Raw genomic sequence first — 12,541 nt, 5'->3', positions numbered from 1 at the left:
TTTTTAATCAACCGGTGACAAAGTTTACAGAACAACAGAACGGCTGTTGTATACATGTGGACAGCACATCTCGGACAATGCTGCTCCATTTGGATTCGTGCGTGAGAAGTGTTCTGTCAAATCACAGAATGTTTGCGACACTCAGAACCAGTGTCAGGATAGACTGATATATGCGCATGGGCTCTTGTGTAGCCATAACTTGTGACCACTGATCATTGGATAGGACAGTGTCAGGGCTCCTACATGGATTGCTGCTCCTGAGTTTTTTGTATTGTAATTTATTTGATGATTTTTTTTTATTTAGTGTTACACAAGGGCCCTGTGGTTAGTTTCTATATGAAATTTTGCATATTTATATACAGCTCTATTGTACATCAATAAATGTTTATGAATGGATTTATTATATAGAATATATGTGTGTGTGTGTATGTGTATATATATATATATATATATATATATATATATATATATATATATATATATATATACACACCAACAAAACACAACAATCACTGATCCACTGATTGCCCCCTACAAAATTTTAATATGCAAAGAAGGGGTCCGTGGAGCCTCAGTTGCGAGTCTCAAAACACGGGAATAGCCAGATATCCCTCTCTCCAGAGAAGGAAGCCCGTTGCCAAGGGGCGCCTCCCAGTGGGGAGAGCACCAAACCACCCTGATACGTAGTCCCTCAGGTCTTTGCTCTGTTGCGAGCTTTGGGACCTAAATAACACCAGGGTGGCCCCTATAAGTCAAAGTCCTACTCTGTAGCGAGTATAATGACATAAGACAAGGGTTACCAAGGCTAGGCATCCATCCACAGACTGCAGTTTCGGGGTATTTGCCCCTCGTCAGTGTGGAGCAGGATTCTGGCTACTGGGGCAATGAAAAATAGACCAACAAAACACAACAATCACTGAACTCAGGGGCCACCCTGGTGTTTCCCTATTTAGGTCCCAATGCTCGCAACAGAGCGAGGACCTGAGGGACTACGTATCAGGGTGGTTTGGTGTTCTCCCCACTAGGAGGCACCCCTTGGCAATAGGCTTCCCTATCTGGCTATTCTTGTGTTTTGAGACTCGTAACTGAGGCTTCACGGACCCCTTCTTTGCATATATATAATATTTTTATTTATTTATTTAAGGCTATGGCCGTACTTTACATGTGTATGCACATTGCCTCTCCTTCTACATCATATATGCTCCGGCTGGGATCCCATGCGGAGCCACAAAGAACTGACAAGTCCCTGAATTGCGGCCGTAGAAAGATCTGTCAGTTCACACAATGAAGCGATCGGCTCTGGCTGCTTGCTTCATTGTGTGCTATGAGAGTTCTGATGTGGGCGCGCGGTGATGTGCCTGCATCAGAACACTGCTGCCGGAAAGATCATCCGGCCGTTACTGCAGTACCGGCCAAGATGATCTTTCCAGAGACCGGCCGTTCCGTCAGTCGACCGAGTCACGGAATGGCCGGTCTCTCACAGAGTGTGAACATAGCCTAATAGTGTGTGTATGTGTATAGTTGTGTGTGTGCAGGTGTATTTACATATATTCACATACATATGCAAGTGATAAATACACACCTATATGTGGTGGATAGATAGACAATTTCTAAAATTTAAGTTAAAGCTTCCACACTGGGACTGTCACAGCCCCTGTAATACTCCTACACAACACAAGCCTTGAGGACTAGGCATTCCAGTTTACTTTATCTTTATACTAAAAACTTCTTATAGAAACGTTTCTGTCACTGTCCTCCTGCACAGCTCTGTGATTCTCACTTCCTGACTGGTCTATGCTGAACACACCCCCTTTCCCCATTGCTGTCATCTTACCACACAGACCTCTGTTTTTTCAGGTTTATGCCCTTACTATACATTATACTCCACATGCTGATTTGCTATACTGTACAATAACTTATAATATCACATTCTGCTGTTTCTCATTTTGTTTAATCTGTTCTACATGTTGTTCAGAATAAAACTCATTATTTTTGGGGTGTGGAACCAATTGTCTGCATTTCAGTGATTTCTTATGGGAAAATTTAGTTTTGTTTAAGAGTGGATTTGGATTACAAGTGCGGTCCTGGAACGAATTATGCTCGTAATCCAAGGCATCACTGTGTGTGTGTATGTATATGTGTATATATATATATATATATATATATATATATATATATATATATATATATATATACACTCACCGGCCACTTTATTAGGTACACCTGTCTAACTGCACGTTACCACTTAATTTCTAATCAGCCAATCACATGGCGGCAACTCAGTGCATTTAGGCATGTAGACATGGTCAAGACAATCTCCTGCAGTTCAAACCGAGCATCAGTATGGGGAAGAAAGGTGATCTGAGGGCCTTTGAACGTGGCATGGTTGTTGGTGCCAGAAGGGCTGGTCTGAGTATTTCAGAAACTGCTCATCTACTGGGATTTTCATGCACAACCATCTCTAGGGTTTACAGAGAACGGTCCGAAAAAGAAAAAACATCCAGTGAGCGGCAGTTCTGTGGGCGGAAATGCCTTGTTGATGCCAGAGGTCAGAGGAGAATGGGCAGACTGGTTCGAGCTGATAGAAAGGCAACAGTGACTCAAATAGCCAACCGTTACAACCAAGGTAGGCAGAAGAGCATCTCTGAATGCACAGTACGTCCAACTTTGAGGCAGATGGGCTACAGCAGCAGAAGACCACACCGGGTGCCACTCCTTTCAGCTAAGAACAGGAAACTGAGGCTACAATTTGCACAAGCTCATCGAAATTGGACAGTAGAAGATTGGAAAAACGTTGCCTGGTCTGATGAGTCTCGATTTCTGCTGCGACATTAGGATGGTAGGGTCAGAATTTAGTGTCAACAACATGAAAGCATGGATCCATCCTGCCTTGTATCAACGGTTCAGGCTGGTGGTGGTGGTGTCATGATGTGGGGAATATTTTCTTGGCACTCTTTGGGCCCCTTGGTACCAATTGAGCATCGTTGCAACGCCACAGCCTACCTGAGTATTGTTGCTGACCATGTCCATCCCTTTATGACCACAATGTACCCAACATCTGATGGCTACTTTCAGCAGGATAATGCGCCATGTCATAAAGCTAGAATCCTCTCAGACTGGTTTCTTGAACATGACAATGAGTTCACTGTACTCAAATGGCCTCCACAGTCACCAGATCTCAATCCAATAGAGCATCTTTGGGATGTGGTGGAACGGGAGATTCGCATCATGGATGTGCAGCCGACAAATCTGCGGCAACTGTGTGATGCCATCATGTCAATATGGACCAAAATCTCTGAGGAATGCTTCCAGCACCTTGTTGTATCTATGCCACGAAGAATTGAGGCAGTTCTGAAGGCAAAAGGGGGTCCAACCCGTTACTAGCATGGTGTACCTAATAAAGTGGCCGGTGTGTGTGTGTGTGTGTATATATATGTATGTGTGTGTATATATATATATATATATATATATCAGGGCTCCAGATGGCGACCAAAATGGTCGCCAATGCGACTGACATTTTGCAAATGGCGCCCAGATTTATTAATCTGGGCGCCATTTGCGACTGGCCCCGGCGGCGGCGCGCTGTCTCTTTAAGATGCGCGGCTGATGCGCGGCTGCCGGGGGTGTCCCGTCCTATCCCCGGCAGCGCGGCGCATCAGTGAGCTGCCTGGGGCCCTGACTTCCGGCACAGGAAGCGCACGTCAGAGACGCTTCCTGTGTCAGAAGTCACAGCCCCGGCGTACACTGACGCGCCGCGCTGCCGGGGATAGGATGGGACACCCCCGGCGGCCGCGCATCAGCCGGGGACAGCACCTAAAGAAGAAGAGGATCGCCGGGGGAGCGGGTTGTCAGGTGAGTTTGTGTGTTTGTTTTTTTTTAAATATTGCTTAGCATAGAGGAGAGGGGGGGGGCTTTATAATGGGGGGAAGAGAAGGGGGGCATCTATAATGGGGGGAGAAGAGGGGCCATCTTCAAGGGGGGGAGAGGGGGCCATCTATAAGGGGAGGGGGTATCTATAAGGGGGGGAGAAGAGGGGGCATCTATAATGGGGGGGGGGGAGAGGGGGCATCTATAAGGGGAGGGGGTATCTATAAGGGGGGGAGAAGAGGGGGCATCTATAATGGGGGGGGAGAGGGGGCATCTATAAGGGGAGGGGGTATCTATAAGGGGGGGAGAAGAGGGGGCATCTATAATGGGGGGGGAGAGGGGGCATCTATAAGGGGAGGTGGTATCTATAAGGGGGGGGAGAGGGGGCATCTATAATGGGGGGGGAGGAGGGGGCATCTATAATGGGGGTAGAGGGGGTCATCTATAAGGGGAGGGGGCCATCTATAAGTGTAGGGCAAACTGGCTGCAGACACTGGGAGATAGATATATGCACAATTATTATTATCAGGGCCCCTCAGGTGTCTGTATTGTAGGGGGTCACTTGCATTAGTCACTAGGTGAGAGATATATCTATCTATATACACATCTTGTGGGGGGTCACTATGGCTGCAGTCATAAGTCTAGCTCAGTATGTATAGACTGTTGCAAGCTTTTAAAGGGAACCTGTCACCCCCGGTGACGGGGTGACAGGCTCCCAACCCCCCGTTAGAGCCCCCCTATACTCACCTCATCGCGCCGGGTCCCGCTTCTGAAGATGGTCGGGTCACGGAGATCTCAGCCGCTGCAGCCCGGCGCGCACACTGAGAGATGAGTCCAACACCCATAGAGAATGACAGAGCGCTGGACTCTCCCGTCATTCTCTATGAGCGTTGGACTCATCTCTCAGCGCACGCCGGGCTGCAGCGGCTGAGATCTCCGTGACCCGACCATCTTCAGAAGCGGCACCCGGCGCGATGAGGTGAGTATAGGGGGTTCTAACGGGGGGTTGGGAGCCTGTCACCCCGGCACGGGGGTCGACAGGTTCCCTTTAAGTTCAAGTTCAGAAGAGTAAGCCTCATTAGAAGGCTAGCCAAGTGAAGCTGAAGTACTGAGTCAGACTGAAAACGTTCAACATGGAAACTTGCAACTTGACAACCATATACAAACTAAGAAAAGAAAGGATCTAAAGGAGGAGGATGCTGCCGCGGCCTCTGCACACAGTAAGTCCCATTTAACATAACATTAATTTTACATGGTTTAAAATGTTGGCGACCAAATATTCTATTTGGCGCCTAAATTTTTCAGGTTAGGAGCCAATGGCTCCTAGGTAAATTTTTTAGTCTGGAGCCCTGTATAATATATATATATATATATATATATATATATATATATATATATATATATATATATATATATATATAATATATAATTTTATTGTACACAGTATAATATTTACAGGGAGAGGTGTTAGAATCCACGCACATTGTGGCCTGTAATCTTACAGACACACATCTGCGTAAGAGATGTGGGCACAAAGCTGTGGAATATTTTATCAATACTATTTGTTAAGTTATTTCGGGACGGTTTATATGTATTGCAAAGTGATCCATACCCTGTAGAGTCGTACAATGTGGCCTTTAGGTGACTTGTAGATGCTTTGTGGCCAGCTATGTAGATGGATTTGCAGAGCTCGCCATCATGACGGCAGTAGCGAGTAAACATCATCATCAGACTCTTTGGAATCTGTATTCACTAGACAGCCTACTGGAGTCAATAAGGGCCATAAATCTAAGCACCCTCACAGCGGGGCGGCAAAAGAGAAGGTGCTGCACTGAATGCTGTGGATGGGAAATATATTCTGGGGCTTTGGGATATTAGGTTTTTTGAAGAATTTTTAGTGTTCCCCAAAAAAGGTAAAAACAATAGTTTATATAAAAAAAAAAGTAGTGCTACATTACCTAGTCATCATAAAGAAAACCTGACCGATCTCTGGTTTATATACATAGTAGAGGCCATGGGACTTGCCCGATTAGGCATCTTTCAGCTTCCTGGTCACCTCAGGCCACCGCAAATAGTTTCCTTTTAAAGAAGCTACCCAGGATTAGAAAAAACACAGCCGCCTTGCTAAAATAGCACCACCCCTGTCTTCAGGTTGTGTGTTGTATTACAATTTAACGCCATGCTTTTAAATTTAGCAGACCTCCAAATCCAAACTGAGGACAGGAGGGGAGCTGTTTGTGGAGGAGAGGGGCCATGTTTTGTCTAAGCCTGGACAATCCCTTTAACACAGTGAGAAAATAGGTAGGTTTTTTTTTTTTTTTTTGTTTTCCAATCATAATGTGATCTTTGCATGGCTAATGTCTCTGCTTTTTATGATCTATCTGTAGGGTTTTTATGTACCATATAAATTCCTTTCTCTCTAGGATCCTACTATGGGCTCTCTGAGCAGTAGACTGTTAGGCCAGGACTCCTCATCCCAGCCCATTGGCTCTTGTAAATGCAGAAAGCGAAAGAGAAGCTTGGATTGTCAGTGTGATGCAGAGACGGACGATGAACTGGAAAACCTGCTCAATACTCCACGCAGGTATGTCTGACATGCGTGGCACATTACCCCTTGGGCTACAATTGGGCTACATTTGCAAAACTTTGGTACCTTTTAAAGCATACACTTCTAGATCTTCATGTACAGTGGGGAATTGGGGTTGGGCTGTGCAGGCTAATACTACTATTACCACATCTTGGCCCCTATTCAAGGAGAAGTCCGGGCATGGAGCAGAGGTCAAAACCCGCACTGATCAGCTTATCTGCTATTGTATATAAAAAAGAGATAACAAGGTGAGAAGGGTATATTCTAAGGGTGCAGACAATTTTAATTACATTTTTTTTTTTTTTCCCTCCCAGGTTTCATTCCCACTTATGGAGAAATGTGTTTGGCTGAAATAACGCCTCTGTTTCTTCACCAATAGCCACCTGATGTTGCCAGTGATTATTGGCAACATTATGGGGCTATTGATGACCCCATTGAGATGAGATTGGACTGCATGCGATGAAAGTTTTCCTTTTGTGTGTTAAATGTTGGGGCAGTGTGATCTGCTTGGTGTTATTAAATGGTATGCTGATGAATTTTTGATTTATACATCTTTAATACTTCAGGAAAAAGCTGAAAAGTACTTCCAAGTATATTTACCAGACCCTCTTCCTCAATGGAGAGAACAGTGACATAAAGATCTGTGCACTTGGCAAAGAATGGAACCTTCACAAAATCTACCTCTGTCAGGTAAGGGGCCTTTTACAGTTGCTGGTCTTTGGTGGTCTTGCTGATCGATTTAGCTGTACACTGCCTGTGCTGGCAAGAAGGAAGCTTAAGGAAGTACTCCAGCAAAAATGTATTTTCTTTCAAATCAACTGGTTTCAGAAAATTATATAGATTTGTTATTTACTTCTATTTAAAAATCTCAAGTCTTCCAGTACTTATTAGCTTCTGTATGTCCTACAGGAAGTGTTATTTTCTTTCCAGTCTGTCAGAGTGCTCTCTGCTGCCACCTCTGTCCATGTCGGGAACTGTCCAGAGCAGGAGCAAATCTCCATAGAAAACCTCTCCTGCTCTGGACAGTTCCTGTCATGGACAGAGGTGGCAGCAGAGAGCGCTGTGTCAGATTGAAAAGAAAACAAAAGGAGTGCAAACTAATTAACATACACACATCCATAAAGTGCTTACAGTGCATAGAAATTACATAAATGTGTGTGTATGTGTATATATTTTATAGTATTAGTATTAGTGTTATTATTAGTATAAGTATTATTATTAACATTGAGACCTAATTAATGTTTGCTCGTAATATGTGCTGATGTGAAGGTTAAACCATCCATCGAATAAACCAATAAGCAGGGGAGGGGGATCTGAAACACTCACTGCTTGTGTAGTAACTTCTTAGACTGAAGATGTGTAAGCAGCAGAAGTGGAGCTCTAATGCCCTCTGCTGGTGCTAGAAGAATAAGCAATACCATCAGCTGGTTTTACAAATGACTACTTTTAAGTGTCTTGGTTATCACTTCTTACTTTCCTGTTTGCAGTCTGGATACTTCTCCAGTATGTTCTGTGGTTCCTGGAAAGAGTCCAGCATGAATGTGATAGAACTGGAGATACCAGACCACAATATTGACGCAGAAGGTAAGTTACCTCATAGCATTGCCATATTCCATTTTGGTTTATCCTCCAAGTGACAAGTTGTTGTGTGTGATTTATTTATTGTAAATCTAAACAATAAATATATATATGTATATCAATCATGGCAGATGTAGAAATGTTTTTGTTTTTCCTGATCTGTTTCTATTTACTGTTTGTAATTATTTTTCCCCCTGCCTGTCATGATAAAAAAGACACTACCGGATGATGATCTGTACAGACCAGGAAGTTTCAGCTTAGTGATCCGAATAAAAGCTGCAAGATTTCATAATAACTTTATAATCTAGATCTCCTATAAATGGCATATGGAAGAATCATCATTGTAGTTATATAGAACAGTTATATAGAACATCTTGAAGGGGTTTTATGGCCAAAAGAACACAAGACGTTTTCCTTGGCTAGGCTAAAAATAGGGGTTCCCCTCATGGACATAGCCTTAAAGGGGTGCTCCAGTGTGGGGGCACTTTTTTGGGGGGACCGGGGAGGAGGTGGCTGAAATAAAAGACGTCCACTTACCTCCCCGGTTCCAGCGGCGGCTCACTCATCGCGGCGCTCCGGTCCCCGGTTCCCGGTTCCCGGACGCTTCCGGGTGTTTGACGCCGCCCGAGACGCTATGTCTCAGGGCCGCTCAGCCACTCAGTGAAGGAGGCGGGATCAGAGCAGACTTCAAACGGATCCCGCCTTCTTCACTGAGTGGCTGAGTGGACCTGAGACGTCACGTCTCGGGCCCGCGTCAGACACCCGGAAGCGGCCGGGAACCGGGCACCGGAGCGCCGTCATGCGGGACCCGCCGCTGGAACCGGGGAGGTAAGTGGACGTCTTTTATTTCAGCCACCTCCTCCCCGGTCCCCCCAAAAAAGTGATTTCTGCAAAAAAAAAAAAAAAATCACGACAGTAACTCTTTAAGTTAAGATGTGCAGACATTTACAGTCTGATACAGCTGGATGTATCAAGTAAGGTGAGTACTAGAATAAGTAAATTTGCACTTATCATTGTATCTGTCTGCTCGGTGTAGGCAACAACAAATAAAGGGAATACACATCCAGTGACACACAGAGTGGTACAACTATTGTATACCATCAGTGACAATGTGGACTTTGTTGCTTTGCAAAGGGTAAAATCTGGCTAGATAAGCCGTAGCTGCTTAGTACAATATAAAAAAAAATAAAACCTACACCAACAGAATTTTGAGAACTATCCAAAGGCATTAATATAGAGTCACTCCCCTTTTTAGGTACATCAGCTTCCACAGTTCTTAGAAGACTTTCTGAAAGATTTTGGAGGAGTCTGTTTGATTCCCCCCCCATTTATTCAGTATCCGTGAGGTTAGAATCAAGCGTATTGCCTTTAATGGGAGTTGCGTTAACATTGCCTGAAGCTATGCTGTTATGTAGACAGTGCGGCTCGTGGGGCTACGCAGTTTACACATCTCCCATTAATATCAATGGGAGTTACACAGATTCCAAAATACAGGTCATTTGACTCTTTTTTTAGCTTTCTAACAATCTCCCACCGCCACGAACAACCTGGAAGGGGCCAGGAAGCTATCCTTTACCAATATGGGAATACCCTTTAATTTACACCCACACCTTTGACAGATGTAAAGTTTGTAATTTTACCATTCAGATTTGAGCAGCCATATCATTGTGATCATTACATGACTGTGTGAGACCATCTTCAAAATGGTAGGTCTTTTGGTGTCTTCCCAGTATATAGTGGTCAACAACTACTAAAAGTGCTCCAAGGGAGGACCACTTGTTTACCAGCAAAAGGGCCATGGGTGCCAGAGGCTCATAGACATGGTGAGAGAAGACTAGTCTGTCTAGCCTGCAGGTTTTCTTATAAACTGTATGGATGTCTGGGTATATATGCCCGTCACCTAGGGAAGAGATGACATCAGGGTGCACAGTGGGATAAGGCAGAGTGATTCCATAGTTAGTCCGATCCATATAATCTGCCGCTTACAGGTCACAGGATGAGCTGTTTGGCAGCATGAGGTAGACACAATATCGGGTGGTTTTATTTTAATGTTCTGGCTGATCGGTATATACAGAAATTTGGAGTTTAATGAACATGAAATACATTGATGGGTGCATGCTGCCACATTACCAACCTAGAAACCGCTTAAGCATGCACACCGCAATGTTGTCATTTGCATTATATAGCACATACTGGGAATACAGTGACACGTTGAGAGATTATAAAGCAGCAGATGGCTGACATGCACCTAATGAGACTGTAAAGGAACACTAGGGAAGGAGAACTGGCGGCCAGACAGGAATCTGCAGTCATAGCTGTATGTACAGAAAACTGCTTCATCTGCTTTATAATGGAGGATACATAACTTCTTATACTACTCACGTATAGCTCAGAGGTGACTTCTCATCTGTATGTCTGCATAATCCTCAGAATCTGAGGTGTATACAAATATTATTTATATAGCAACATCATATTCCACAGTACATACATATAGACAAGATCAGACATTACAGAGATACACATGTAACCATCAAGTCACACATAAGAAGCCAAGTGCTTTATCTCCACCATGATCCCACCACTTATACATAGGATAGTGCAAGTGAAGGGGGGGGGATTAGTGATAGAGGCGGTCACCAAATTGGGGAACATGATTCGCTGCCTAAAAAGATGGGTTTTGGTGGGACATTGAGGTTTGCGTTTTAGGAATAAGGTAATGGAGAATGAGAATTTGTCATTTCTGCAAGCTCAGAAGGAGAATCGGAAATTAGAAGCCCAACAGAGGAGTTTGTAGGAGAGGGAGGGAGGTTAGAGAATGGAAGAGGCCTATGATGGGCGAGATTGGGCTGTCAGTGGGGATGTTATAGTCAGCCATGATGAGAGAAGGGAGCCAGGGGGACAACCATTAGTGAGTGGACCTCGAAAGAGGAGAATAGGAGAGAGGGTATAAGGGGAACTAACATAAAGTCGCCATTCTCAGAATGAGGTACATCATTATAACCAGTGATATGGGTCCTGTTGTTATGATGGGAACCTGTGGTGTCTTTTTCATATCAAGTGGTGCCAGGGATTTGTAATTTGCTTCTGTTAAAAAAAAAAAAAAAAAAATCTCAAATATTCCAGTACTTATCAGCTGCTGTATGCCCTGCAGGAAATGGTGTATTCTTTACATTCTGAAAAACAGGAGACGTTTTCTATGGTGATTTGCTCCTGCTCTGGACAGTTCCTGTCATGGACAGAGGTGGGAGCAGAGAGTACTGTGCCAGACTGGAAAGAATAAACCACTCTCTGCAGGACATACAGCAGCTGATACATACTGGTAGACTTGAGCTTTGTAAATAGAAATAAATTACATATCTGTATAACTTTCTGACACCAGTTGATTTGAAAGAATTTTTTCTTTGCGTGAGTAGCCCTTTAACCAGATAACCACTTTAATCCTTGTGTCAGACTGGAGAGAACACACCACTTCCTGCAGGACATACAACAGCTGATAAGTACTGGAAGATTTAAGATCTTTAAATAGAAGTAAATTACATATCTATGGCATTTTCTTGTATTTTCTTGGATTTCTTTGATTTTGGATAACTACCCCTTTAACACACTGAATTGGGGTTCACGTTTCTTCTGTTGTGGATTTACAATTTCTGTAGCAGAATAGAGAGAGGTGAGAAATTTGTGAAAGCACATGCCCCTTTTTTAAGAACCTTACATTGAGTATATTATGCTGTTGCTGCCCTGCCCATACATTACATCTTGTAGAGAAGAACTTGTTTTAATAACATTAGGTTCTCTGTGGTTGTAAACCTTTGCTTTATTTTATTTGTTCCCCGGCAGCCAAAGTATGGAATAAATTACTAGTTAGGGCAGACTGTATGTATAGAGCCAGCTGTCATTCTAGTAGTGAGCACTAGATGGCAGTAGTGCTGCACTGTTAAGGCCTTCATTCCTATAAACACACATTCTCTTAGAGTTAAAGGACTGGCCGGCACCTTCTCACCTCAGGAAATGTTAGCTGTGAAGAAGTAAGTGTCTCCTAATGGAAAAAGCTTTTTTTTTCTTTTTATTTATAAGCTGTTTTACACTAAATGCTTGTTTATCCAGTACAGGAGTAGGAGATTAGTTAAGACGTCATTGTTTGGTGACTGAGTAGTAATTTTTGATGTTTTCTGCTTTTGTCCTTCATTTATGGTTAAGATATTGGAGATAGACGACAGTCAGTCTCCTTGAAGTCTGTGATGTCAATGTTAGCGTGTAATCTTCCTGACTTGCTTTCTACTTGCAGCTCTGCAGGTGGCATTTGGCTCGCTATACAGAGACGATGTCCTGCTAAAACCCAGCCGCGTCATTGCTATATTAGCAGCTGCGTGCATGCTCCAGCTGGTAAGTATCCCTGGTTTGTTAATCGTTTGATGTGATTAAAAGTGATCTCCTATTCGTAGCATAGGGGATATCTAACTGATGGATGAGGGTTCAACCACTGGTACCCGCATAGATCACGAGAGGTCA

At 43.8% G+C, this 12,541-nt stretch overlaps 1 protein-coding gene across 4 annotated transcripts in view; it reads left to right on the top strand.

Moving 5' to 3' along the window:
• GMCL1 (germ cell-less 1, spermatogenesis associated) overlaps nt 1–12,541 on the top strand; it is a 73,472-nt gene that overhangs the window by 22,215 nt on the left and 38,716 nt on the right. For 2 of the 4 annotated variants that reach the window (XM_069957109.1, XM_069957192.1), the window contains exons 2-5: nt 6,291–6,451; nt 7,021–7,144; nt 7,942–8,038; nt 12,318–12,415. In XM_069957109.1, coding sequence (XP_069813210.1) covers nt 6,300–6,451; nt 7,021–7,144; nt 7,942–8,038; nt 12,318–12,415 — 471 coding nt within the window. In that variant the 5' untranslated portion in view covers nt 6,291–6,299. Of the gene's footprint in view, nt 1–6,062; nt 6,169–6,290; nt 6,452–7,020; nt 7,145–7,941; nt 8,039–12,317; nt 12,416–12,541 lie in introns of all 4 variants that reach the window. The other 2 variants (XM_069957360.1, XM_069957280.1) reach the window with 2 other exon arrangements.

Source organism: Dendropsophus ebraccatus, chromosome 1 (assembly GCF_027789765.1).
Source record: "Dendropsophus ebraccatus isolate aDenEbr1 chromosome 1, aDenEbr1.pat, whole genome shotgun sequence".
In the NCBI taxonomy this organism is placed as follows: Eukaryota; Metazoa; Chordata; class Amphibia; order Anura; family Hylidae; genus Dendropsophus; species Dendropsophus ebraccatus.
Note: the sequence above shows the minus strand (reverse complement) of the source record. Positions and strands in the feature narration are given on the sequence as shown.